Source organism: Pleurodeles waltl, chromosome 8, assembly GCF_031143425.1.
Source record: "Pleurodeles waltl isolate 20211129_DDA chromosome 8, aPleWal1.hap1.20221129, whole genome shotgun sequence".
Lineage (NCBI taxonomy): Eukaryota > Metazoa > Chordata > Amphibia > Caudata > Salamandridae > Pleurodeles > Pleurodeles waltl.
This window is the reverse complement of record NC_090447.1, coordinates 634281828-634309420: the sequence shown is the minus strand read 5'-3', so window position 1 is coordinate 634309420 and position 27593 is coordinate 634281828. Positions and strand designations below refer to the sequence as shown.

The window sequence follows — 27593 nt, the reverse complement described above, 5'->3', positions numbered from 1 at the left end:
GCCATCAACCACCAACTGACCGACTGCCTGGAAGAAAACAATCTACTCGACCCCACCCAGTCAGGTTTCCGCTCTAACTACAGCAAGGAGACTGACTTGATAGCTGCAACTGACATCAGAGCCATCCTTGACTGTGGCGAGTTAGCTGCCCTTATCCTCCTCAACTTCTTAGCGGCCTTTAACACCATATCAAACCACACCCTCACGCCATGCTCCACCACATCGGCATCAGAGGAGATGCCCTCAAGTGCATCTCGCCCTTCATCTCATGATAAACACAAAGCATCCACCTTCCTCCTTTTACACCCAAACCCAAAAAACATTGTCTGCTGAGTCCCCCAGGGACTGTTTCTCAGCCCCACCCTCTTCAACAACTACATGACCCTCATTGGCCGATATCAGTATCAACATCATCTCTGTTGCAGACACCCCACTAAACCTCTCCCTCTCGAAGACACTGCCACCACTAGACGCAACTTCCAGAATGCCATCACCAAAGTTACTCACTGAATGAGATTCACCAGCCTAAAACTCAACACAGACAAGTCAGACGTTCTCATCTTTGGAAACAACATCTCCCCCTTAGACTGCACCTGGTGGTCCCAGCACTCGGTCCTTCCTTCACACCCAACCACACCCGCAACCTCTGCATCATCCTGGACAACCAACTCTCCATGTTATGGCAGTGTAATGCAGTAGCCTCCTACTTCCACACCCTTCACATGCTTTGTAAGATTTTCAGATGGATTTCCATCAGCACCATGAAAACAGTGACTCGGGGCCCTGTCATCAGCTGACTGGACTACGGAAATGCACTCTACACTGAAACCACCACTCACCTCATCAAACTTCAGACCATACAGAATGCCACGGCCACACTCATCCTCAACCTCCCCAAACAGGCCAGCCTCACTCCCCACCCCTGAAACCTCCACTGGCTCCCAGTCAGGAAGAGATGCCAGTTTAACTCCTCACCCACACCTGCAAGGACCTCCACAACACCGGAACCTCTTACCTCAACCACCGCCTAACTCTCCACCAGCCTACCCGATACTTCCGATCTTCATCCCTCACACACATCCTCAACATCCGGAGGAGCCGCAGTGGAGGTAATTCTTTCTCCTACCTCACCACCAAGTCCTGGAATGACCTCCCCTCCATTTCCAAAACTTCCCTCTCTCTCACTGACTTCAGGAGGGAACTAAAGACCTGGCTCTTTGACTAAGGCTCTCCATACCCCAGTGCTTGGATAACCCTCGGGGTTTTAAGTTGTGCTCAACAAATACTGATTGACTGATTTCATTGCAAGGGTTAGACTTTGCTGTACAGCACAGTGCCAGATCGAGTCATGTGAATGCTGACTAACTTTCCCACCAGTTTTATCAATCTGACCACTCAACCTCCTCGAGTTAGGAGTTAGTTTGTGGTTTTCCACCGTGAATGGAGATACAGAAGCACGGTGGGAGAAACCTGCTCCCTGCACTGATTTGGCCACTGCCCCATATGCCTAATGAATTGGGCAACTCTGTATGCCGAGAGGGGGCGTCGCTGATTGTCGAAGCCTGTGGTGGGAGAAACCTGTCTCCACACCGGTGGGCTGTTGTCCGTTTGCTACATTAACTTGGCAACTTCACAGGCTAGTACGGCCTGCCATTGCCTGGATCAAAGCCTGCGGTGGGAAAAATTTGTCTCTGCACCGATCAGGCTGTTGCCCATGTGCTTCATTGACTAAGCAACCCCGAAGCCAGAAGCACCCACTGTTGCTTGGTTCAAAGCCTATGGTGGAAGAAACACATCCCTGCACCAATTGGGATGCTGCTCGTGTATTACACTGACTTAGCACCCCGTATGCCAGAAAGGGCCGCTGTTGCGTAGATCAAAGCCTTTGGCGGGAGCTACCTATCTCTGTACCAACTGGACTATTGTCGTTGTGCTGAAGTGGCTTGGCAACCCTGTATTCTGGGAGGAGCCGCTGTGACCATCCAAATGCGGCCAACGTGCCCAGAGTGTGAAGGCCGGAGCGGCGATCCCGTATGCCCGATGGGACCCGCTGGAGACGTTGAGGCAGAGTGGTCTGAGTCACTGCCAGAGGACAAGGTGGAACTCAACATCTTGAGGACTGCAGCCATGGTACCCCGTTGATCAAGGAAACCACCCTCTGCCAAGGGAGAAAAGACATACCACATGACAGCTGGAGAAACTCACCTATCTGAAATCCATAGATAGCCTGGCTCAGGGAACAGAGTCAGTGCTTGCCAGGTGCTGCTGTGAGTAACTGCGAGCAGCTTGACTCTGTGGATCAAGAAAAGGACTGTGCTGCACCACCGCAGGGTACTAGGCCGCTGGAGCTGGTAAGCCAAGAACTGGGCCTTTGGGGCCCAAGGGACATACCAACATTGGTGCTACTAATCCCTATTCTTTAAAAACTGAACTTACTTGCAGAGTCCAAGAGAGAAACACTTGATTTCAGCCCATTAGTTTAAAATTCCTGGATGCCACCAGGAGTGAATGGGGAATAACATTAGGCACCTTCGGATGGGAAGCCAGAATTAGAAGTTTCAGGACAGGGAGTGGTCCGACTACTACAAGAGCCCCAAACTCAAGGGGATTGTGTTGTTGATTTTTAAATTTAGTTTACCTTTGCATGTGTAGAGTTAGAATTAAAATACTTCTTATACAAAAACAAGAATTTGACTGGACGTTTATTTATTGTCACGCTGACAACACATTGAGTTATGATTTGAGTTCGATGGTCTCTATCTGAACTTCCCTTGAAGGAGCCTTGACTGCCCGAGCTACGCTTCCCAACTGAGAATCAGTTGCAGAAGGGGTTGGTTGGCCCAGTTTAGTAGGATTCATATTAGGTTGAGCCCTGGGACATTAGGGGTAAAAGGTCCCGACCACCTTTGTTGGGCCCAGTAACACCTGTGTGCCCTAAGCCCCCTGAATGGGGTTCTGACAATATGTTAAACTCTTATAACCAATCCTACCTCCCACACTCCCTTAGGTAATGATGGACTGAGGAGTGGACACCATCCACCCCAACATAGACCATCGCTTTAGATTTGCAGAAAAAAATGCATTTTCACAGCATAATGCAGATTAAAACATCTGAACACAAGCAGAAAGACGTGGGCAAAAACTTTTTAAGGCCCTACAAAAACACCACTGATAATGCAGAAGATAGTGGGCTGTCTGCCTCAAAACCCTTCAATAAAAATGGACTTCTGAATAAGAATATACTTACAGATTTACGGTTTTCCTCAAAATGTATGAAGTGCCTCCTCTACCACCAGGGATCAGTTTGCCAATTTTGAAACCAAGATGCAAATTACAATTTCACTTCAATTGCAGAAGCCATCTTTTTTGTTTCCAGCTACTATTACATTCCGGCACTCAGCACAGGAATTGTGCAAAGCTAATTTCAAAAATGCACTTTCATAATTTATGTTTAATAAGATAGTACTTACTGACATCACCATTAAGAATAAGAATATTCCCATACTGCTTTGAATGCAAAATCTTGATGTCCTGAAAAGGTGACTCTTTATCAAATAGAACTTTGTCAATGTCGTACTCAGCCAGACGTCCATCCGCTGAGGGCCAGTATCTGTCAACTTCCCCCCCTCGAATAAGGGCTGGTAATCTGAAATGCAAGGAATAACTATCAGCTATAGGAAGCCATTATTCGAATGTTAATTGGCCTTACCCGTAACATTACTATGCAAACAAAAAATACAACCCGTTCTCAGCAACATAATTAATAGTTAGCAAGTAAAAAAAAAAAAAAAAAATTGTCACAATTAAAGGCAGTGTCTATCATTCCAAAGAGGAAAAAAAATATTTTTGCTACTGAAAACAATTCAAATAATAAAATATAGGGTACAATTTAACCATAACATGGATGAGGGAGGGCGGTTGAGGGCAAATAACACAGGCAAGGGAGGGCGGGCGGTTAGGAGCAAGCAACCCCTGAGGGACAAGGGGAGGGGAAACCACATCTAGAACTCCCTAATTTGCACTATCTACAAAACACATTTGCTATGGGAAAATTGGAAGACGATCTAAGAACTCACAATTTTGGAAACGTGCGAGTCTGGTGCAGTGCACATTAATGCTCAATCAGTCCAGCCCCTCCCCCCCCAAAAAAAACTCTATGTCTAGATTTAATCCCCCATCACTTGGGTCACAGAAATAAAGTAAGACCCAATGCTTGTTGGAGCGTTAAAAGAAATATTCGTTCGCAAATAATAAAATGCAGATGATGCAGAAGTCCTGGAACAAGATATTGAGGAAATGGACATCATGATGGTGAAGAGATTCCTTTGGCTTATCTACTGTATTGTTAGGAATAATGGATTCAGAAATTGCATTCAAATACATATTGGGTAAACAATTTATAAATTTACAAATCTTAGCCAAAAATTCCAACTGCTGCATTCATGGGACAAAAGATAAATAAATAAAGACAACTGCAACATAGTTATCACGCATCTGTGAGACCCTAAGTATGGATCTACTCAGAGCTAACAATAATGATTATTCTTGAGGTTTTGCACAACCAACTTTTCATGCTTTAGGTAAAGATGAGAAGAACAAGTTACTTACATTTGGTAACGCTCTTTCTGGTACAGACTATCTGGCCGTAGATTCCTCACCTTTTGAATATATCCCCAGAGACAGACTGGATCTTGAAACTTTTCAATATTATCTCTGGGCACCAGTAGGTGGCACTGTGCAGCTGCACTGCTCAACTCTGGAAATGATGTGCCGGGTCTATATGGGTGTCACTCCCGCAAACTGACGTCAGTTACTTTTGAGCGTGTATAAGCCCCAAAATACAGAGGCCCGAAAACAAAATGATGTGATCCATGTGGATGATTGATGAGGAATCTGGTGCTTGATAGAGTATTAATCCGAAAGATCATTACCACAAGTAACTAATTTGTTCTTCTGGTAAAGACTTCTAGCTGCAGATTCCTATCCTTTTGAATAGATACCAGGCAGAGGAAGAACCTGAACAAACACAGGTCTAGAACTGTACAAAGGCCTTCGTCCTTTTTGGGCACCAAAAAGTAGTGGGAGTAGAAACAACGGCCTTCTTCTGGCACAGACAATCTGTTGATAACCTCCGTGGCCAAAAAAGCTTGTGCTTCCTGCCGCAAAACGGACAGATAGTCCTACATCAGTTGTTGTTTGGATGGTGGGTGGTGCATTAGAGAAGAGAAGAAGGGTAAGGTGTATCCCTTGCAAACGATCTGCAAACCTACTTGTCTATAGTTAAATGGACCGCCAATCCTGTAAAAACTGTAGGATCCTATCTCCCACTGAGTGTCCGTGCTCCCCTATGGGCACGCTAAAGAGGTTTAGCAAATGTGCTATTGGGGGAAGGGGTTTTGGTTGGCATTTGGCAGGTAGTGGATTGACTAGCCCACTGACCTTGACCGAGGAGAAAGTGGACACCTCAAACGCAAAACAACTGGGTTCCTTGCTCAGGCTGGGAATATCAGACAACTCTAACAAAGCAGTGAAAGGAGTAATATTGTTGGTGCAGTTGGTGAGGTGGGGTAGATAAGCACAGAGAGAATGCAGTGGCCCTGCTCTCTTTGAATCACTCTAAAGCAGAATTAACCATAGCAACAAACAGGGAAATCCCATCTGAGAGCATGTCCACAAGGGAGGAGTGGACATCGCCGAGAAATTGGTTGAATGCAGCCATGTATGAATAGGTAATTTCAAACCCATCACACCTTTCTTGCCTGGCCTGGACAAGGACAGGCCAGAGATCTTCGAGTATAACAGGGAGGATCTTATCAACCAAGTCCAAAAGGGCATGAGAATAGTGTTACAGGAGGTAGCTGTCATCTACTGAAGGGAGAGCCAATTTGGAGGAAGAAAAAACTTGCTTCCCAAATGTTTCTACCAGTTTGGACTCTTTATCAGAGGGTGGGGGTAGTCAGAAAAGTGTTGGGGTTAAATGTGCTCGTGGACACCTGCACTGATAAACTTTCAGAGGTGTGGTGCTGAGACAGGAATGCAGGGTTCCTGGGGCAGGGCAATGGATTGTCACTACTTGTCTGTTGACTGGGGGTTCAGAGAAAGGTTTGGCCCAGGCTCCCAACAAGTTATCTGATAATATTTTACTGAATGCCAGAAGGGGCTAGGAAGAAGTTTGTCCCAGGTTAAGGACTACCATCAGCACACTAGTTTTAACCCCCAAGGTGGGGAGCTGTGGGTCAAGGACTAGGCATGGAAAGCGGATTCTTTGGTGGCTGCGTTAGGGGGTGAAAGAAGATCATTTTCAGAGGATGTATCAAGATCATTAGCCTCCTGTAATCCATTGGGCCAGTTGTCCCCATGTTAGGACGGAATTAACTCACCACTCACTCTGTAATCGTTGCTCGAGTCCCTGGCAAAAAGTTAGTGTAGGGTATGTGTAGTCCCTTGTGGAGGCAGAAGATCAAGTGGAGGAAGCAGCTCCTCAACAGTGGTCTGACAGACACCAACTGAGTCAGAGAGTACTATAGGTATCCCCTCATCCGGCATTGATGGATTCAACACCAGCATCTAAGATCTAAGTTCCAGGAACTGGTGTGGACTTGCGCTATAAGTGGGGTCAGAATCGGCTCTAGAGTCTAGCTGGCGCCAAGGAAGAGCCTGCTACCTCCTTGGGGGGCCCAAAGGTACGCTAGAGGGAGTTGGCAAGGATCTGAAGAGTCGGAACATGGCCTCCTGGGACTCTTCAATTTTTTTCTGATGTTGCAGATGGCCCGGGAAACTCTGGTTGTGCCAGAACCAGTTGCGGGAATGACTCTGAAGTCAACTGACTCCGGTAGTGAGATCGACCGCCATGATGCTGCCCCTGAAACTTCTTGGCAAACGTGAATGACAGTCGATTGCACACTGTAAATTTTAAGCAAAATTTGATGTCAGCATGCAGGAATGGTGTGCGTATAGGCAAAGCACATCAGTGTGGGCCGCATGACACCACCTACAGGCTTGCAGAGGTATTATTGAAACAATTCAGATAAAGTTTGACGCATCAGGAAATATTCAAAAAGTGAGCAATTTATGGCTACAAGTCTCTATCAGAAACTGCTCCCCTGCCTAGTGAGAAGTAGAGCCTTTGCCCTGTTCTATGAGTAACTGATAGGGACTTTATCCAGACAAATCTGTCCAGACCAGTGACAATCTAAGCAGTTTTGTAAGGGGCACTAAACGAATTGGAACATGGCTGAACTAGAAGTACTAGGGAATTTTCATTTTACGGTCATATGCAGGAGACCGAAATGAGACAGGGGTAGTCTACGAAAAAGAGATTAATTGTATCATACAAATTATGGGTAGCCTTTTGTAACTTTTGAGAATAACCAAGCTCCGAAAACATTCAATAATATATTTGGCCACAAACAAGTAATTAAGTGGTAATCTGAGAGAACCATATATTAGATCTATAGTTGATACACACAGAAATTGGGAGGATTTGTGAATATCACAAATGAGTAAAATTCCTGAAATGCATTGCTTTTGTAGGAGTGCAATAAGGTGCTAGAATAGATCTCCAACAAATCTGTGTGGGAACTGATGACTAAAGGAAAACATTATAGTGTAATCGATTTGGAACTCTAAAATTCATATAGATAACATTTCCTGCCATCAAAAAATGAATTTACTACAGGCAGCTTTTCCCTGATCAAACAGATTTTAGAGTGCCTAGCTCTTAGGGCAAAAGAGCGGGTCTATGGGAGTCAGGCAGCTTTCTCCTTGTAGGATATTCTGGGAGGCTTGCAAATAGCTGAACATTATCAAATCACAAAGCTATGTTTGATTCTGCTGCCTCTATGAAGGAATTGTTTAATTGTGGCAAATATTTAGACTTAAGTAATTTAAAAATGTTTGTTATTAAAAAGCAGGTGTCACCCAACGTCAAATAAAACAAAAGGCATACAAAGTCATATCAAATGATTGTCAGAATTTGGATTAAGAGGGCAGGGAACAAGCTACCCTTTGATTTATGTCCTTTTTTTTTTTTTTTTTTTTTTTTAATACTGGTGCACTTACCACTAACTACTTTTTATTGCAAAAGTTGAGCACAGAATATTCTACCATACCAGGCTGCATACTCTCCTGCACTCAGATAAATTCACCACCCCTACCCAGCAATGGCATCCTTAACCCCATTTATCAACTGCTTAAAGAAGGTGAAAAAAGGGATCATCGGTCGCCATGGAATTGGGAATTTCACGTGGAATTGCACCTGGCAGGACAGTCTGCATTGTTATGTCCCATTCCATGGCGGATTAACTCGTACTAACCAGATTCTGGTGCAGGGATACAAGCGGGAAGCATTATTTTCAGTCACACAGTATCCCCGAACATGTATCCACCTTTCTCAGAACTGGGGTCTAAATGTCTTATTTGCCCTGTACTAGCTCAAAATAATCAGTTTTACACCAACAGCAGAAAAGCAGAGAAGGCTCCGTTGTTTTCAAATGTTGGAAGGAATGTGCAAATTTCTGCTCTTATACTTCCAGCATTCTAATTCTAATTTATATAATAGCACAAAGAAGAGACCTAATTTAGAGTTCAGAGGACAAAAACACAAAGATTTGTAGAGGAAGAGGTACTTCCCATTCTGAAACTCCACAGGGGGGTTCCTTCAAGATTTGGCACTTCTTCCAACTCTAAATCAGGTCCAAGTATTTGAAAAGGTCCACTTATGAAACACCACATTCTCAGGGCCATACTCTGAAGTCAGAGATACCTTGTAAGAGTGTAAAACAGTATGGCAGCAGAGTAAGTGTGTGAAAGCTTCGTTCAAAGATGACGATAGTGACAGCGAAATGGAGGTGGGGCGGACTTGGAGCAGGTGCCTATCTTTAATTGTCGTGGTTCCCCTTTGTGCCCCACCACCAGGCGACAGCTGCACCCAGCAAAAAGAGTCTCAAAGCCTGAGAACAGCAATGTTGTTCCTAATAACATTTCATGGTTTACTTCCTCTTTAAGTTCCCTAAGAATATTCGACTATTCCAATGGCGAGTTTCTTTCATGCAACCCATTATCCAGGTACAGTGCATGCTGTGAAAAGAGTCGCATATATAGGTCTGTGTGAGTTCAAGTTATGGATGAGTTTTTCTAATGGGCTGCGATTCCGAGCTGTGGAGCTCCGGCCGAAGATAGTGTAAAGTTCTCATAGTTCCATGTCAGTGGGACATAACAGGGTTTGAATAAACATTCATCTCATTCTTGGTCTCTCTGCAGAGCGTATAGAGAAATGCTGATGTGTCCTCATTGTAAATGTGAATGTATGCAGAAGGGTGTGATGGAGGAACACAGCTGTCAAAACACTAACATGGCGAAAATTTAAGTAAACGCGGTGCATATAGGTGAGTGCATGTGTAGTGTGACTACAATTTAAAAAACAAAACCGGGACATTTCACAAAAATGAGGTCTACAATTTTACAGCAAACTTGCGCCACAGAATGACAGCGCTCATCAGCACAGAAACACAGCATATGTATTAAGAAAATAAATAAAATGCTGTTTTGAAACCCAGTATCGTACATGTTAATCATATTGCTGTCTCATAACCTCTGCTAACTAACCTTGTTTTGGAACACATAAAAATGTGCCTCTTAAAAAACTGGGACACCAACTAAATTTGACAGTATCTTCCGGGACAGCTGGTGAAAAACTGGTTAAGTCCCGGCGAATTCGGGACGACTGGTTCCCCTATGCCTGTGTTGGGTGTAGGGGAATGAGGGAAAAGAGACGCAAGGCCTCGTGAATGAGATAATAAAAAGAGGGTGCTGAAGTGGAAAGACAAGAGGCTGGAATATGCAGATAGAGGTTTTCAAAAAGATGTCAGAAGGAAAAGAGTACCAGTATTTAACTGAGAAACTCCAGAAAAAAAGTGGTCAAAAGATTAGAACTTTGCTGGCTGAGACACTCCGAAGAACACTGTCCCTTCTACACTCCTTAGTAAGGCTTAATTCATAGTCTGCTTAAAAATGTTTACGAAAAAGAGAGAGAGAGTGTTTGTGTTACTATCAAGGTAGGAACTAGGGTGTGATAACACACTCACGTTGTGGGGCCTTGTATGCGCTATGGGGACCTGGACCCAAGTCATCACATGGCAGGATCTTCTAAAAGTAAAAAAAAAAAAAAAAAAAAAATGATTACAAAACCATCTGTGCAAAAGTTTACAACTTTTTGAAAAATGCCCTTGTGGTGACCTGCGGTTCAGCGTGTTTTTTTTTAAATTAATTTATTTTTTACTCTGCTCTGCCCTCGTGGACAGAAGGCATTCTTAAACACACTTTAGAATTTAAACACACTTGATCAATTTGATCCTAATGCTTGCAGGAGATTCGTATCAAAAGCAATCTAGGAGGGACAGCCATCAGCAAATGTATGCATCATCTTAATTTTATCCCAATGGCTTTTCTAGTAATATGTTGTTTTCTATTTTTATTAAGAAAAACTATTTACCAAACAAAACTTCTGCACTTGCAAAATCCATATTGCAAGAAAAAATATTTTGAGCACTTTTGTGCACAATCTTCATGATAGCTTGTTGTGGGTGGCCCGTCACTTTTATATGAGGCCCTTGTCTGTATGCCCCCATCCCCAAAAACTAAAATAACTTCTAGAAACAGCACTGGATGATGGAAGATGACTGCTGTTAACAGCTTCTAATAATTGCTTCAATCCATGGTTACAATCAGGTAGAACTGGCCAGTAAAGATCAGTAGAGGGCGCTATCGACCAGAAGGAATCCAAAGTCAGACATAAAATTACAACAGCAAATGTAGAAAAGCGGTATGAAATATTCTTTATCACAGCATGGGAGTCGTAAAGCATGAGTATTAAAAAGCAAGATGTGATGCTGTAGCGCTCCTCAAATCCTACTCCAAAGCAGCTGGAAAGTACCTGCATACCTCGAGGAATAAACAAATTGAGCAAAGTAGGTGTAAACTATAGACTTCCTGAAACTCATGACCGTAAAGATGAGAAAATCTTTAGTACATTTTTAGACTCTGCGTAAAGTGAGAAATTAGAAATTACATAATATCGTTTTGTGAAATCCTGCCAAAGTGCAACAGGAGTCTGGTTAATCAGCGCAGGACCAGAGGGAGGTGGAGGACTGGCTGGTCTAGAGGAAAAAGCAGAGCAGGGTCAATGGAAACGGAGCAAGAGAGTCTGGGCGCGGATTAACACGAAGTCTAGTAAAATAGAGGAGGAGTTCGTAGGGGCACCTCCGCTCATGCAGGGGTGCCCTCACACACAAGTACTCTCCACCTTGCCCCTGCCATTGGGGTGACTTTTAGTGACCTGGTGCAGGGACCTGCAGTAAAAGGGTGCCAGCACCTTTTCATGTAGGCTGTAAAGGCAGGCCTGCAGACATTTTACATGGGCCCCCATGGGCGGCATGGTACACGCTGCAACCCAGGGGGATCCCTGGCACCCCAGTGCCTTGGGTAACTAGGTACTATATACAAAGGACTTATATGGGGGCACCAGTATGACTATTGTGGGGTGTGCAAAGTCCGTAACAACCACATTTAGAGGTGGAGAGCACAGTCTCTGGGGTCCTGGTTAGCAGGATCCCAGTGAACACAGTCAAAACACATTGACAGCAGGCAAAGAGTGGAGGTAACCATGCCAAAAAGAGGGTACTTTCCTACCCCAAGCACCCTTCATTCCATTTCCATTCTGTGGACCTTTATGGCATAACCTAGTTTTTTTGAGTGGGCATGAATGATGGATGTGAAAACACCAGCTTACTACTCATAGAACTTGTGTCTGTCCATTCAACAGGCTAGTCAGATGGTTTTGTGAGGATCAGGTGAAAACGTACATGCAAGTTCCATTCTTCTTTTCACCCAAAATCGGTCTGAGCATTCCTAGCAAGTATTTCATTTTAAAGCATGCAGTCGCACCGGTCACCAGTTGACAACATTAGGGACATGTTTGCTTGGGGTTAGGAGTTTTATTTGATACATTTTCATTAATGACTATAACAATGATCAAAACAAAATATTTTTTTGTTTATTGCAACAATGATCATTAACACTGCTTAAAACAAAGCAGGATTTAAAGTACAAGTTACTTACCTTCGGTAACAAAATATCTGGTAGAGACATATTCTAGTTGCAGATTCCTTACCTTAGAATTTCCCCCAGGCGTCAGACTGGATCCAGAGATTTTTCTTCGAGAAATACAGTTGCACGTTGGTAGGTGGCTTTGGTCAACTCCACATACATTGCTGGCGTCGTAGTTGCCATGACGTCGAGAGTAGTACATAGACGCTGACGCCGCAGCTTAGTGATGTCAGTTTCTTTTAACAACTTTCCATACCAAAGGGCAGAGCTCCTGAGAACACAGACTGGTGCGCCAGAGCTAAGGACCGGAAGGGGGAATCCCTGTCCCTAGAAATCAGTTAGCAATCGGGGAGTATGGGTGGGTCGGTAAGGAATCTGCAACTAGAATATGTCTCTACCAGATATTTAGTTACCGAAGGTAAGTAACTTGTACATCTGATAGAGACTTCTAGTTGCAGATTCCTTACCCTATAATAGATACCCAAGCAATGCAAGCCTCGGTGGTGGGCTGCGAACCAAGATCATACTAGGAAGTCCTGCAGGACCAAACGACCAAAGCAGTCGCCCTGACGGACCTGACTGTCCAGGCAGTAGTGTTTAGCAAACGTGTGCAGGGACGCCCACGTAGCTGCCTGGCAGATATCCAGGACAGGAACTCTGCGCGCCAATGCAGTTGAAGCAGCGCTTGCTCTTTTGGAATGATCACACAAGTCCCCAGGGGGTTGCTTCTTGGCCAAAGCGTAGCACATCTTGATGAAAAGAAGTACCCATCGAGACATGGTACGTTTTTGCACCGCCTTCCCTTTTTTTGCACCCACATACCTGACAAAGAGTTGATCATCCACCCAGAAATCTTTAGTACGATTAACATAGAACGCCAACACTCTTTTTGGGTCCAAACGGTGGAGTCTCTCCTCCTCACTGGAAGGATGTGGGGGTGCGTAGAAAGTGGGCAGGGTGATGGACTGGCCTACATGAAAAGCCGTAACCACATTTGGACGGAAGGAAGCCTTAGTGCGCAACTTTACTTTGTCAGGCTGCACTGACAAGTATGGAGGTTTGGATTAAAGGGCCTGAAGCTAGCTCACCCTGCCAGCAGAGATGATGGCAACAAGAAGATGAGGAGCCGTAAGGGACAACTGTGCATCAGCTCAAAGGCAGTACACATTAAATATTTAAGGACAAGATTGAGGTCCCACTGAGGCATGATAAAGGGAGTGGGAGGAAATAAATGGGTGAGACCTTTTAGGAATCTACTCACAATTGGAGATTTAAAGAGTTAGGGCTGATCAGGTAACCTAAGAAAGGCCGAAACGGCAGACAGATAACCTTTAAGGATGCCCAAAGCAGAGCCCTGCTGGGCCAAAGAAAGAATAAACAAAAGAACCTCGGATAGAGGGGCAGAAAGGGGATCAACTGATTTGTTGGTGCACCATACCACAAATTTATGCCAACGACAGACGTATAAAGTTTTGGTGGAGGGACGCCTGGCTGCCAAGATCTAACAGATCAACTGTCGCCGCTCAATCTCCACAAATGAAGGCAGAGATTAGACAGGTTCAGGTGGAGAACCGTCCCCTGTTGCTGCGACAGAAGATCCGCCCGAGAGGCAGTTTGAGTGGAGGATCTATGGCCATACTTAATAGCTCTTGATACCATACTCTCCCTGCCCAGTCCGGAGCCACCAAGATGACTTGGGTCCGGTCATTCTTGATCTTCTTGAGAACTCTGGCCAGAAGTTGTATAGGCAGAAAGGAGGCCAGAGCTCCACTCAAGACGAAAAGCATTTCTGAGCGAGTGCCGCCTTGAAAATTGCGCGATCTCTGCGGAGGCAAACAGATCTAACCAAAGCCCTCCCCACAGCTGAAAAATAACTTGCGCCACCACCGGATGGAGACACCATTTGTGATCGGTTGTGCATCGTCAGCTGAGTTCGTCCGCTCTGGCATTGAGAGAACCCGCCAGATGTTCAACCACCAGGGTAATGCCCTGATTTTCCAGCCATGTCAAGAGACGTAGGGCCTTTTGACAAAGGGTCCAGGACCCTACTCCGCCTTGTTTGTTGCAGTACCACATGACGGTAGTATTGTCCATGAACACTGGCACTACTTTCCCTTTCAGAGAGGGAAGAAATGCTTTCAACACAAGCCTGATCGCCTGGAGCTCCAAGATTGAGAGGCCTCTGATCTCCACCTCTCCCATGTGGCCGCCCCAACCCAGAAGTGATGCATCTGTCACTACAGATAGATCTGGTTGGGGAAGGGAGAGTGATCTGCCGTGGACTCAATGCCGATTCGAAAGCCACCACTGCAGGTCTTTCGCAGTCCCCTCCGGGATCTGGACTGTGTAGGAGAGATTGCCCTGATGCTGCGCCCACTGCAGAGCCCGCATATGCCATCTGGCATGTCACTAGCAGGATGCCATGAGGCCAAGCAGCCTCAGAGTCAGTCTCACCAAAACCCAAGACAGAGGCTGAAAGATCGGAATCATAGCCTGAATATCTTGGTATCGCTTTTCCAAAGGATAAGTCCGAAACTGCACTGTGTCCAGAACAGCTCTGATGAAAGGGAGCGTCTGAGAGGGAGTCAGGTGTGACTTCAGCACGTTTATAGTGAACCCCAGCGTGTGCAGGAGGTTCGCCGTAGCCTGAAAGTTGGAGACGACTTTCTGGGGCGAGTCCGCCTTCAACAGCCAGTCGTCGAGGTAGGGGTAGACAGACTCCTAACCTGCGCAGATGAGCTGCAGTCACCACCACCCGAGGGGTGCTGGTAAGGCCGAAGGGGGGCACGGTAAACTGATAGTGGTCGTGACATACCACAAATCATAGGTAACGTCTGTGGACAGGCAGGATGGGGATGTGGAAATGAGCGTCCTGCAAGTCCAACGCTACCATCCAGTCTCCTGGATCTAAGGCAGACAGAACCTGAGCCAGGGTGAGCATTTTGAATTTCTCCTGCTTGAGGAAGTAGTTTAGGTCCCGAAGGTCTAGGACAGGACGTAAGCCCTTGTCCTTTTTTGGCACCAAAAAATAGCGGGAATAACAACCACGACCTACTTCGGGCACAGGGACCTGCTCTATTGCTCCCTTGGCCAAGAGAGCCACGACTTCCTGGTGGAGAAGTGCCAAATGATCCTCCAGAAGTTGGCAGAGTGATGGAGGCATGGCTGGTGGGCAGATTCGAAAGGGAGGGTTTAGCCCTTTCGAACGATCTGCAAAACCCACCTGTCCGTAGTGATGGATTCCCAGTAAAGGGCAGGTGATGGCGAATCCTGCCGCCAACTCGAAGGGAGTGAGGGGACGGACTAGGAGGGTTTGGAGGCTGCAGCGGGTGCAGAGGTGGACTGGGCAGACCTCTGGTTCCCTGTCCCACGCCCATTCCGGCCACGCAGCTGCTGAACATCATGGGTGGCACGGTGGCTGTTGGGGGGGGGGGGAGAACAGGAGCGAAAAGCAGACTGCGGCGAGGGGCAGAGGAAAAACCAAGGGACCAAGCCGTAGCCCGGGAATCCTTGAATCTCTCCAAGGCAGAGTCTGCTTGTCTCCCAAGAGACGGGAGCCATTAAAGGGCATGTCTATGAGGGACTGTTGGACACCCCCAGAAAAACCATAAGTACTCAACCAGGCGTGGTGTCTCAAGGCCACTGTCGTAGCAACCGATCTGCCCAGGGAGTCAGTCGTATCCAGCCCACAACGGATTGTGAACTTCGGAGCATCTCTCCCATCGTTGACAGCTTGGGAGATAATAGTACGGCCTCCTCCGGTATCTGCGGCAGGACTTGCACAACCGTATCCCACAGAGAGTGTGTATAGCAGCCTAAAACACATTCAGTGTTCACAGACCACAGCATGAGACTGGAGGAAGAAAACAACTTCTTCCCAAATTGATCCAGCCTTTTTGATTCCCTATCCGGGGTGCGGAGGGGAATGCACCTGAAGAAGAGGAAGCCTGGATGACAAGACTCTCAGGCGTGGGGTGTTGGGACAGGAAATTAGGTTTGTTCGGAGTGGGCTGATGGGAGCGTGTGATAGTCCTATTTACAGAAGCTCCTGTGTTGGGTTTGCACCAAGTATCCACAAGGACATCAGTGAGGGCTTCACTGAACTGTAAAAGGAGCTCAGATGTGGAAGCCCTTGGCTGAAGCACCTTCGTCAGGAGGTTGGACCTGACCTCTACAGTAGGAAACTCAATCAAAGCCAAGGACCTCAGCCACCCTACTGACCACCATACCATAAGTCGCTCCATCTGCCATAGCCACGGTAGGGGGAGACAGCATACCAGTGTCTGGAGAAGTGTCCAGTCAACTGGTGTTGCCCAATTCCTGTGCCCAGTCCAAAGATGGGTCATCCTGGTATTCATAAGGGTCCAGGGACCACTCCAATCCTTCCCTGAATTTGTACCCACAGGAAAAATGGTCTGATTCCTACCTAGGGTGAACAGGCCTCATCGAAGACAAAGGTGGCGTCGGCCAACGCCGCTCAGACTCAGAGTCGTCTGTGATAAGGATCGGGTCGACGTCGATAGTGGGCACAACCGACGTCGGGAGCATCGACAATCGGCCTGGCGCCGGGAAGGTCTCAATGGTGCGACCGGCACCAGTGCGGATCCGCGAGTGGATCCGGAGGGGACTTCGGTGGCCGGAGCCAAAACTGTCGGCGTGGAACCCGAAGGCCCCTCAAACGAACCCCTTGAGCCTGAAGGCACCGTATTGAGGTTGGTCCGCCCAAAGATGAGGCACATGGCCTCATAGAATTCCTTAAGTTGGGCGGGGGTTGCACTGGCTCCTGGAAACTCAGAGCAGACCCAGACGCAGGCTCCAAGGAGGGAGGCCTTAAGCACGGACGCTCCTCCAGCGTCGCATCTGCCGACCAACGGGGCGAAGTCGAAGAGCGATGAGACCTCTTTGACTTCTTACCTGCACCCGAAGATTTTGGGGACGACGAGTGGTGATGGCTCCGCAAACGGTCTCAAGACCTCCTGTCGATCGAGACTGGGACCTACACAGAGTCGAGCGCAGGGCAGCCATGAGCTTGAGGGACCGCTCCCTCAAGGCCTTCAGGTGCATAGCCCGGCATTCAGAGCACGACTTCTTCGTGGTCGTGCTCAAGGCACCACAAACAAACAAGATGCAGATCCATTACCGACATCATGTGGTGACAGTCCTCGCACGGCTTGAACCCGGTCTTCGGGAACATCCTCGACACACCAAAAGATCACTAGAAAACTTGACAAAATGGTCAAATTCAGTCAAAAAGAGACCAGGGTAGCTTTCTCCGGATCAGCGCGTGGCGCAGAAAGAAAAGAACTGATGTCACTGTGCTGAGGCAGCGTCTATGTTCTACTCCCAATGTCATCACGGCGCCAACAATGCCGACACCCGTGGAGTCGACCAACGGCACTTACCAATGCGTAAGGGTATTGCTCGAAGAAAAATCTCTGGATCTAGTCTGACGCCTGGGGGAAATTCCAAGGTAAGGAATCGGCAACTAGAAGTCTCTATCAGATCAAACTTTTACATGGAGCTTGTAGTTTCACCCTATGGATTATTTTAAGTAAGGACATAGTGCATTCAAATCACTTGTGGTAGTAGCAGTGGCCAGGACATGGTAGGGAATGAGCAAAAAGCACAAAACATCAATATTTTACAATGTAGTAATAAATAGCTATATTTTAGAATGGGTTAATATCTATGGCAGTGGGGATACACAGGAACAAATTCAACCACATGGCAGACAGCAATATAAGAGAAGCATTCCCAGATGTGTGAATTGCTTTGACCCAGCCATAGAAACACTTCTCATTAGTCATCAATTTGTACTGTATTGCAACCTTTCTAAAGGCCTTAACTAACTTATATCAAGGTTTTAAACAACTCTCAACATGCATGATTAGGCAGTACCTAATCTTCCAATGCATAAGTGTAGAAGGGTGTTGGTTGTTGTGTCATTTAAAGTATAGAGTTTTCAGGTTGTGCACAAGCATCTCAACCGTGTGCTCAAAATCTGTCAAAGCAAAATATGCCTGAGGCAGTATGCAAAATTGAATCTGAAGATCACTTGGGGTCATCTTTGTCATGTTTAAGGAGAGCCTCAGTTTTCCTTAGTTATCTGAATACTCATGGATTTAATGTTAATTATTGTCAGGGTGAGATCTAAGGCTTGCGTGGCAGAATGAGAATAGTTGCCCCCTCAAGGACCTAATCGTGGAGTATAGCCTGGTGAAATGATAACCTAACACTAAGAAGCACTTTTGGACTGGCCTGATGATAAATGAAGGTGGGAGAGAGAAGATGTTTACGCCAAGAGTTCTCGATAGTGTGTCTAGGTTTACAGTCATAAGCCATAGCTAACCTTAAAAGGGAAGATGCTGTGGAGGGGTTAAGTACAAGTGCTGTTACTACAGGGGAGGGCCCTAGCGGGGATGCCTGTGATGACGATAGTGCTTAAGAACCAATTACAGCAAAGTGCATCCTAGTTATTTAAGTGAAAGATGGAAGAAGAGGAAAAAATAGTGTCCTTATACACAATCTGTCTAGTTAGTAGCTGTAGAAAGAAAGAGCAAAATACCAAACAAAGCACACAATGTATGTTGCTAGATTTCAACTTCAAAATGCTCAACTAAAATCCACATCTTGTCTTCTATCACTGCTTTTACATTCATTAGATTTCAAATTCATAATTAGAATAATCTTAATTTAGCCCAGTGGCCATAAAAGAGCATAGTTACAATAGTAAAAACAATTTAGGATTGGATTACACATAAAATGAACAATACCTTAAAACAATTTAAAATTAATTAAATTAATAAAAATGGAAAAAAAGGTTACATTCATCCAGTAACCACCTTTTCCCCCCTTAAGTCTCCACATACACAACAAGAACTTAGACACAGCGAATACAATTGGCCTCCTTGTGCCGCTTCTTAGAATCCTGAATGCTATTTGAAAGTCCCTAAGCCCCAAGTTACAGCACTTTGACAACATCCACTTCTTTCTACTCCCATGGTAAGCTTGGCAAGATCATAAAACATGCTCAGCCACCTTCTCCACACGAGACAGAAAGGACAGTTTGTAACTGAAACAGCGCTAGAATGCTCCCATACAGCAGGAAAGAATAGCAGGCAAAATGTAATATACAGCAACCTAGCATAAGGGGGTTCAACCTCATCCAGGTAAGATTCTAAAGAGTACTTCATTTTAAACTCCCAAAAGGAGGCAGTAATGGAACCCACCCTAGGAAGACTCAAGTCGCTCTGATCTACAAAATGCCAATATGTTCTCTTTAGAGCCTGCTAAGAGGTACGTACAGAATCTACAGAGCTATGTAGAGGCTATCAAGCCCTATCTGCCTTAAACAATCTCTCACAGCCCTTAAGCAGGCAATCTTATTTGTCCCTGCCACCCCATTCACCTCTTCAAGAGCACTCCGAAGTAAGATCAGCTTGGAAGCTATCCACAAGCTCTGCCAAAATAGCAGCGGCTTCAATTTCACCACATCACTAATTTTCCTCAGTGCATGATCTAGCCGTAGCAGGTGCAAGGGAGTACTGGCTGGAAGATTATTTAAACTCCTTATAAATCGATTTTCAACTAATTCAAGGAGTCTAGCTTCTAAATGACTCCATATTTCACCACCATACAGGGAAGCTCCCAGCGCTTGGCACTTATACATTTCGAAAGCTGGGGAAATAGGATCAAATTCCGAGGAACGCTGGACTCTCAAGATACTCCCACTATACTGTTCAAGCTTAGGTTTACATTTCTGAATCTGAGGGGACCAGTCGAAATGCTCTGATAATGTGATCCCCAAGTAATCAAACACTCAAACCCACTCTAACCTTTTAGCATTGAGGTTTGGGTTCAAGCAAAATATTGAACAAGGATTAAAGATCATGTGCTTAGTTTTGCCAAGGTTGATCTCGAGGTCCAGCAGTCTGCAGAAGTCCCTGAAGCCATACAGCAATTCCTGGAGAACCACTGGTGACTGAACAGCAGCAGGGTATCATCCGCGAACAGTAGGGTGGGAATTTTAGTCCTGGCAAGGGATGGAACATCTCCCCCCACACATTGCTAGATGGAAAACTAGATCATTAACATAAAGGAGAAAAAGAGTGGGGCGAGCACGCAGCCCTGCCTGGTACCTCTGTTGACAGGGACAGGCTCGGTTAGGTCGCCCTGTGGCCCACATCTAACCTGCACATAAATATTAGAGTGCAAGCGAATAATCATCTCTAACAAGTATGCAGGGACCCCAGTTTCTGCCAAAACCTTCCTTAAAGAACCTATAACCATGAGATTGAAGGCGGCTCGAAGATCTACAAAAACTACATAAAGCCACCCTTCAGATTCACATACTTCCAATACACCATTTGTAATTGAAAAACCTGATCAATAGTGCCTGTGCCATTGTGGAACCCAGCCTGCAATGGAGTAAGTACATCTGTGTTTGCCATCCAATCACACAACCTATTCAACAGAATTCGACTAAACACATTTTGTGAGGCATCTGTAAGACTAATTAGTCTGTAATTGGCTGGAGAAGACCTATAACACTTATTATTTAAAAAAATTCAGCCAGTGCCACATAGGTGGAATAGGGGCACCAGCCAAAAGCACATTAAAGAATATTACTAAGTAGGGGCACCATATATCCTTGAACAATTTGAACAGATCACCAGGAACTTTATCCAGCCCAGGGGCTGTGGTGAATCTACTTTAGTTTCCGCCTGGGACAAAGGGGTCAGATTAGCCTCTGGCTTGCAAGCCTGTGCCCCGTCACCTAGTGACCTTTCACCTACTTAACCCCTTCGCTGCCAGGCCTTTTCCCCCTCCTGTGCCAGGCCTTTTTTTGCCTATTTGGGGCAGTTCGCGCTTAGGCCCTCATAACTTTTTGTCCACATAAGCTAACCAAGCCAAATTTGCGTCCTTTTTTTTCAACATCCTAGGGATTCTAGAGGTACCCAGACTTTGTGGGTTCCCTTGAAGGAGGCCAAGAAATTGGCCAAAATACAGTGAAAATTTCGTTTTTTTCAAACAATTTGGAAAAAGTGGCTGCAGAAGAAGGCTTGTGGATTTCCCCCTGAAAATGGCATCAACAAAGGGTTTGCAGTGCTAAACTCAGCAGCTTCCTAGCTTTCAGGAACAGGCAGACTTGAATCAGAAAACCCAATTTTTCAACACAATTTTGGCATTTTACTGGGGCATACCCCATTTTTGCAATTTTTTGTGCTTTCAGCCTCCTTCCAGTCAGTGACAGGAATGGGCATGAAACCAATGCTGGATCCCAGAAACCTAACCATTTCTGAAAAGTAGACAAAATTCTGAATTCAGCAAGGGGTCATTTGTGTAGATCCTACAAGAGTTTCCTACAGAAAATAACAGCTGAAAAAGAAAAATATTGAAATTGAGGTGAAAAAAACATCATTTTTTCTCTACGTTTTACTCTGTAACTTTTCCCTGCAATGTCAGATTATGGAAAGCAATATACTGTTACGTCTGATGGACTCCTCTGGTTGCGGGGCTATATAGGGCTTGTAAGGTTCATCAAGAACCCGAGGAACCCAGAGCCAATAAATGAGCTGCACCCTGCAGTGCGTTTTCATTCTATACCGGGTATACAGCAATTCATTTGCTGAAATATAAAGAGTAAAAAATTGCTATCAAGAAAACCTTTGCATTTCCAAAAAGGGCACAAGATAAGGTGCTGAGGAGCAGTGGTTATTTGCACATCTCTGAATTCCGGGGTGACCATACAAGCATGTCAATTATAGGGAATTTCTCAAATAGATGTCTTTTTTACACACTCTCCTATATTTGGAAGGAAAAAATGTAGAGAAAGATAAGGGGCAATAGCACTTGTTTTGCTAATCTATGTTCCCCCAAGTCTCCCGATAAAAATGATACCTCACTTGTGTGGGTAGGCGTAGCGCCTGCGACAGGAAACGCCCCAAAGCGCAACGTGGACACATCCAAAATTTTGGGAGAAAACAGAGGTGTTTTTTGCGAAGTGCCTACCTGTAGATTTTGGCCTCTAGCTCAGCCGGCACCTAGGGAAACATACCAAACCTGTGCATTTCTGAAAACTAGAGACCTAGGGGAATCCAAGGAGGGGTGACTTGCGGGGCTCGGACCAGGTTCTGTTACCCAGAATCCTTTGCAAACCTCAAAATTTGGCTAAAAAAACACATGTTCCTCACATTTCTGTGGCAGAAAGTTCAGGAATCTGAGAGGAGCTACAAATTTCCTTCCACCCAGCGTTCTCCCAAGTCTCCCGATAAAAATGATACCTCACTTGCATGGGTAGGCCTAGCGCCGGCGACAGGAAACACCCCAAAGCGCAACGTGGACACATCCTAAATTTTGGAAAAAAACAGAGGTGTTTTTTGCGAAGTGCCTACCTGTAGATTTTGGCCTCTAGCTCAGCCGGCACCTAGGGAAACCTACCAAACCTGTGCATTTCTGAAAACTAGAGACCTAGGGAAACCCAAGGAGGGGTGACTTGCGGGGCTCGGACCAGGTTCTGTTACCCAGAATCCTTTGCAAACCTCAAAATTTGGCTAAAAAAACACATGTTCCTCACATTTTTGTGGCAGAAAGTTCTGGAATCTGAGAGGAGCTACAAATTTCCTTCCACCCAGCGTTCCCCCAAGTCTCCTGATAAAAATGATACCTCACTTGCGTGGGTAGGCCTAGCGCTGGCGACAGGAAACACCCCAAAGCGCAACGTGGACACATCCTAAATTTTGGAAAAAAACAGAGGTGTTTTTTGCGAAGTGCCTACCTGTAGATTTTGGCCTCTAGCTCAGCCGGCACCTAGGGAAACCTACCAAACCTGTGCATTTCTGAAAACTAGAGACCTAGGGGAATCCAAGGAGGGGTGACTTGCGGGGCTCGGACCAGGTTCTGTTACCCAGAATCCTTTGCAAACCTCAAAATTTGGCTAAAAAAACACATGTTCCTCACATTTCTGTGGCAGAAAGTTCTGGAATCTGAGAGGAGCTACAAATTTCCTTCCACCCAGCGTTACCCCAAGTCTCCCGATAAAAATGATACCTCACTTGCGTGGGTAGGCCTAGCGCCGGCGACAGGAAACACCCCAAAGCGCAACGTGGACACATCCTAAATTTTGGGAGAAAACAGAGGTGTTTTTTGCGAAGTGCCTACCTGTAGATTTTGGCCTCTAGCTCAGCCGGCACCTAGGGAAACCTACCAAACCTGTGCATTTCTGAAAACTAGAGACCTAGGGGAATCCAAGGAGGGGTGACTTGCGGGGCTCGGACCAGGTTCTGTTACCCAGAATCCTTTGCAAACCTCAAAATTTGGCTAAAAAAAACACATGTTCCTCACATTTCTGTGGCAGAAAGTTCTGGAATCTGAGAGGAGCTACAAATTTCCTTCCACCCAGCGTTCCCCCAAGTCTCCCGATAAAAATGATACCTCACTTGCGTGGGTAGGCCTAGCGCTGGCGACAGGAAACACCCCAAAGCGCAACGTAGACACATCATAAATTTGGGAAAAAAACAGAGGTGTTTTTTGCGAAGTGCCTACCTGTAGATTTTGGCCTCTAGCTCAGCCGGCACCTAGGGAAACCTACCAAACCTGTGCATTTCTGAAAACTAGAGACCTAGGGGAATCCAAGGAGGGGTGACTTGCGGGGCTCGGACCAGGTTCTGTTACCCAGAATCCTTTGCAAACCTCAAAATTTGGCTAAAAAAACACATGTTCCTCACATTTCTGTGGCAGAAAGTTCTGGAATCTGAGAGGAGCTACAAATTTCCTTCCACCCAGCGTTCCCCCAAGTCTCCCGATAAAAATGATACCTCACTTGTGTGGGTAGGCCTAGCGCCGGCGACAGGAAACACCCCAAAGCGCAACGTGGACACATCCTAAATTTTGGGAGAAAACAGAGGTGTTTTTTGCGAAGTGCCTACCTGTAGATTTTGGCCTCTAGCTCAGCCGGCACCTAGGGAAACCTACCAAACCTGTGCATTTCTGGAAACTAGAGACCTAGGGGAATCCAAGGAGGGGTGACTTGCCGGGCTCGGACCAGGTTCTGTTACCCAGAATCCGTTGCAAACCTCAAAATTTGGCTAAAAAAACATGTTCCTCACATTTCTGTGGCAGAAAGTTCTGGAATCTGAGAGGAGCCACAAATTTCCTTCCACCCAGCGTTCCCCTAAGTCTCTCAATAAAAATGGTACCTCACTTCTGTGGGTAGGCCTAGCGCCCACGAAAGGAAATGGCCCAAAACACAACGTGGATAGAACATATTTTTTCACAGAAAACAGAGGTGTTTTTTGCAAAGTGCCTACCTGTGGAGTTTGGCCTCTAGCTCAGCCGGCCCCGGGAGAGGAGGGGGGGGGCTGAAATGCCCTAAAATAAATTTGCCCTCCCCAGCCCCCACCCCCCCCGGGAGCGACCCTTGCCTAAGGGGTCGCTCCCCCTGCGTGACATTGGCGCCAAAAAACAAATCCCAGGTGGGCAGATTGACCTAAAATCTGCCAATCTGCCCCCAAGGGGGGCAGAAATGGCCTAAATACAATTTGCCCCCCAGGGGAGCGACCCTTGCCTGATGGGTCGCTCCCCATCTCGAAAAAAACAAACAAACAAAAAAAAAAACACAACAAAAAAAATGTCCCTGGTGCCTTGAGGGTTCTGCCCCCCCTGGGGGCAGTTCGGCCTAATAATAGGCCGATCTGCCCTCAGGGGGGGCAGAAATGGCCTAAAATAAATTTGCCCCCCCAGCCCCCCCCCCCCCCCCCCGGGGAGCGACCCTTGGCGACCCTTGCCTACGGGGTCGCTCCCCCTGCGTGACATTGGCGCCAAAAATCAAATCCCAGGTGCCTAGTGGTTTCTGCCCCCTTGGGGGCAGATTGACCTAAAATCTGCCAATCTGCCCCCAAGGGGGGCAGAAACGGCCTAAATACAATTTGCCCCCCAGGGGAGCGACCCTTGCCTGATGGGTCGCTCCCCATCTCGAAAAAAACAAACAAACAAAAAAAAAAACACAACAAAAAAATTTGCCCTGGTGCCCTGAGGGTCTGCCCCCCCCTGGGGGCAGTTCGGCCTAATAGGCCGATCTGCCCCCAGGGGGGGCAGAAATGGCCTAAAATAAATTTGCCCCCCCAGCTCCCCTCCCTCCCCCCCCCCCGGAGCGACCCTTGCGTACGTGGTCGCTCCCCCTGCGTGACATTGGCGCCAAAAAACAAATCCCCGGTGCCTAGTGGTTTCTGCCCCCTTGGGGGCAGATTGACCTAAAATTGGCCAATCTGCCCCCAGGGGGGCAGAAATGGTCTAAATACAATTTGCCCCCCAGGGGAGCGACCCTTGCCTGATGGGTCGCTCCCCATCTCTAAAAAAAGAAACAAAAAAAAAAAAAAAAACACAACAACAAAAATTGCCCTGGCGCCTAGAGGGTTCTGCCCCCCCCCCCCGGGGGCAGTTCGGCCTAATAATAGGCCGATCTGTCCCCCGGGGGGGGCTGAAATGGCCTAAAATAAATTCCCCCCCCCAGCCCCCACCCCCCCCAGGAGCGACCCTTGCCTACGGGGTCGCTCCCCCTGCGTGACATTGGTGCCAAAAATCAAATCCCAGGTGCCTAGTGGTTTCTGCCCCCTTGGGGGCAGATTGACCTAAAATCTGCCAATCTGCCCCCAAGGGGGGCAGAAATGGCCTAAATACAATTTGCCCCCCAGGGGAGCGACCCTTGCCTGATGGGTCGCTCCCCATCTCGAAAAAAACAAACAAACAAACAAAAAAAAACACAACAAAAAAATTTGCCCTGGTGCCCTGAGGGTCTGCCCCCCCCTGGGGGCAGTTCGGCCTAATAATAGGCCGATCTGCCCCCAGGGGGGGCAGAAATGGCCTAAAATAAATTTGCCCCCCCCCAGCCCCCACCCCCCCCCGGGAGCGACCCTTGCCTACGGGGTCGCTCCCCCTGCGTGACATTGGCGCCAAAAAACAAATCCCCGGTGCCTAGTGGTTTCTGCCCCCTTGGGGGCAGATTGACCTAAAATCTGCCAATCTGCCCCCAAGGGGGGCAGAAATGGCCTCAATACAATTTGCCCCCCAGGGGAGCGACCCTTGCCTGATGGGTCGCTCCCCATCTCGAAACAAAACAAAAAAAAAAAAAAAAACACAACAAAAAAATTTGCCCTGGTGCCCTGAGGGTTCTGCCCCCCCTGGGGGCAGTTCGGCCTAATAGGCCGATCTGCCCCCGGGGGGGCAGAAATGGCCTAAAATAAATTATTCCCCCCCAGCCCCCACCCCCCCCGGGAGCGACCCTTGCGTACGTGGTCGCTCCCTCTGCGTGACATTGGCGCCAAACAACAAATCCCTGGTGCCTAGTGGTTTCTGCCCCCTTGGGGGCAGATTGACCTAAAATTGGCCAATCTGCCCCCAGGGGGGCAGAAATGGTCTAAATACAATTTGCCCCCCAGGGGAGCGACCCTTGCCTGATGGGTCGCTCCCCATCTCTAAAAAAAGAAACAACAAAAAAAAAAAAACACAAAAAAACAAATTGCCCTGGCGCCTAGAGGGTTCTGCCCCCCCCCTGGGGACAGTTCGGCCTAATAATAGGCCGATCTGTCCCCCGGGGGGGGCCGAAATGGCCTAAAATAAATTCCCCCACCCAGCCTCCCCCCCTGGGAGCGACCCTTGCCTATGGGGTCGCTCCCCCTGCGTGACATTGGCGCCAAAAAACAAATCCCAGGTGCCTAGTGGTTTCTGCCCCCTTGGGGGCAGATTGACCTAAAATCGGCCAATCTGCCCCCAAGGGGGGCAGAAATGGCCTAAATACAATTTTCCCCCCAGGGGAGCGACCCTTGCCTGATGGGTCGCTCCCCATCTCGAAAAAAAAAAACAAAAAAAAAAAACACAACAAAAAAATTTGCCCTGGTGCCCTGAGGGTTCTGCCCCCCCCCCCCGGGGGCAGAAATGGCCTAAAATAAAATAAAAGGCCTTCTCAAAAAAATGCCCCCCCTGGAAGCGACCCTTGCCCAAGGGGTCGCTCCCTTTTGTCAGTTTCAATAAAAAAAAATAAAAATCCCTGGTGTCTAGTGGGGTTTCAAAAGCCGGATTGCAAGCAATCCGGCTTTTGAAACCCTCGGAGGGACTTCAAAGGGAAGGAAATACTTTTCCTTCCCTTTGAAGCCCCTCCGGGCCTCCCAAGTGATTGAAAAAGAAATGCTTTTGCATTTCTTTTTCATCCAGCGCGACTAGGGAGGCCCCTGTGACAAATCAGCGCGCCACAGAGGGGGGGGGTCGGGAGTGGAAGGGGAAGGTCTTCCCCTTCCATCCCGACTTTGGGGGGGGGAAGGGGGGTGCACGGGGGGCGCGCTAGCGCGCCCCCAAGTTCCCCTGTGCCATGGACGAGATGATCTCGTCCAAGGCACAGGGGAACTGTAGCCTTGGACGAGATCATCTCGTCCAAGGCACAGAACCGGTTAATATGCTCTGTTTTATTTCATTATTTTTATTATTTCTTTTAGCGT

At 47.0% G+C, this 27593-nt stretch overlaps 1 protein-coding gene across 2 annotated transcripts in view; it reads right to left on the bottom strand.

Annotated features, from left to right (window-relative positions):
• Positions 1-27593, bottom strand: part of SMS (spermine synthase) — a 679013-nt gene that overhangs the window by 338670 nt on the left and 312750 nt on the right. For both annotated transcript variants that reach the window (XM_069204737.1, XM_069204738.1), the window contains exon 5: positions 3471-3646. In XM_069204737.1, coding sequence (XP_069060838.1) covers positions 3471-3646 — 176 coding nt within the window. The remainder of the gene's footprint in view (positions 1-3470; positions 3647-27593) is intronic.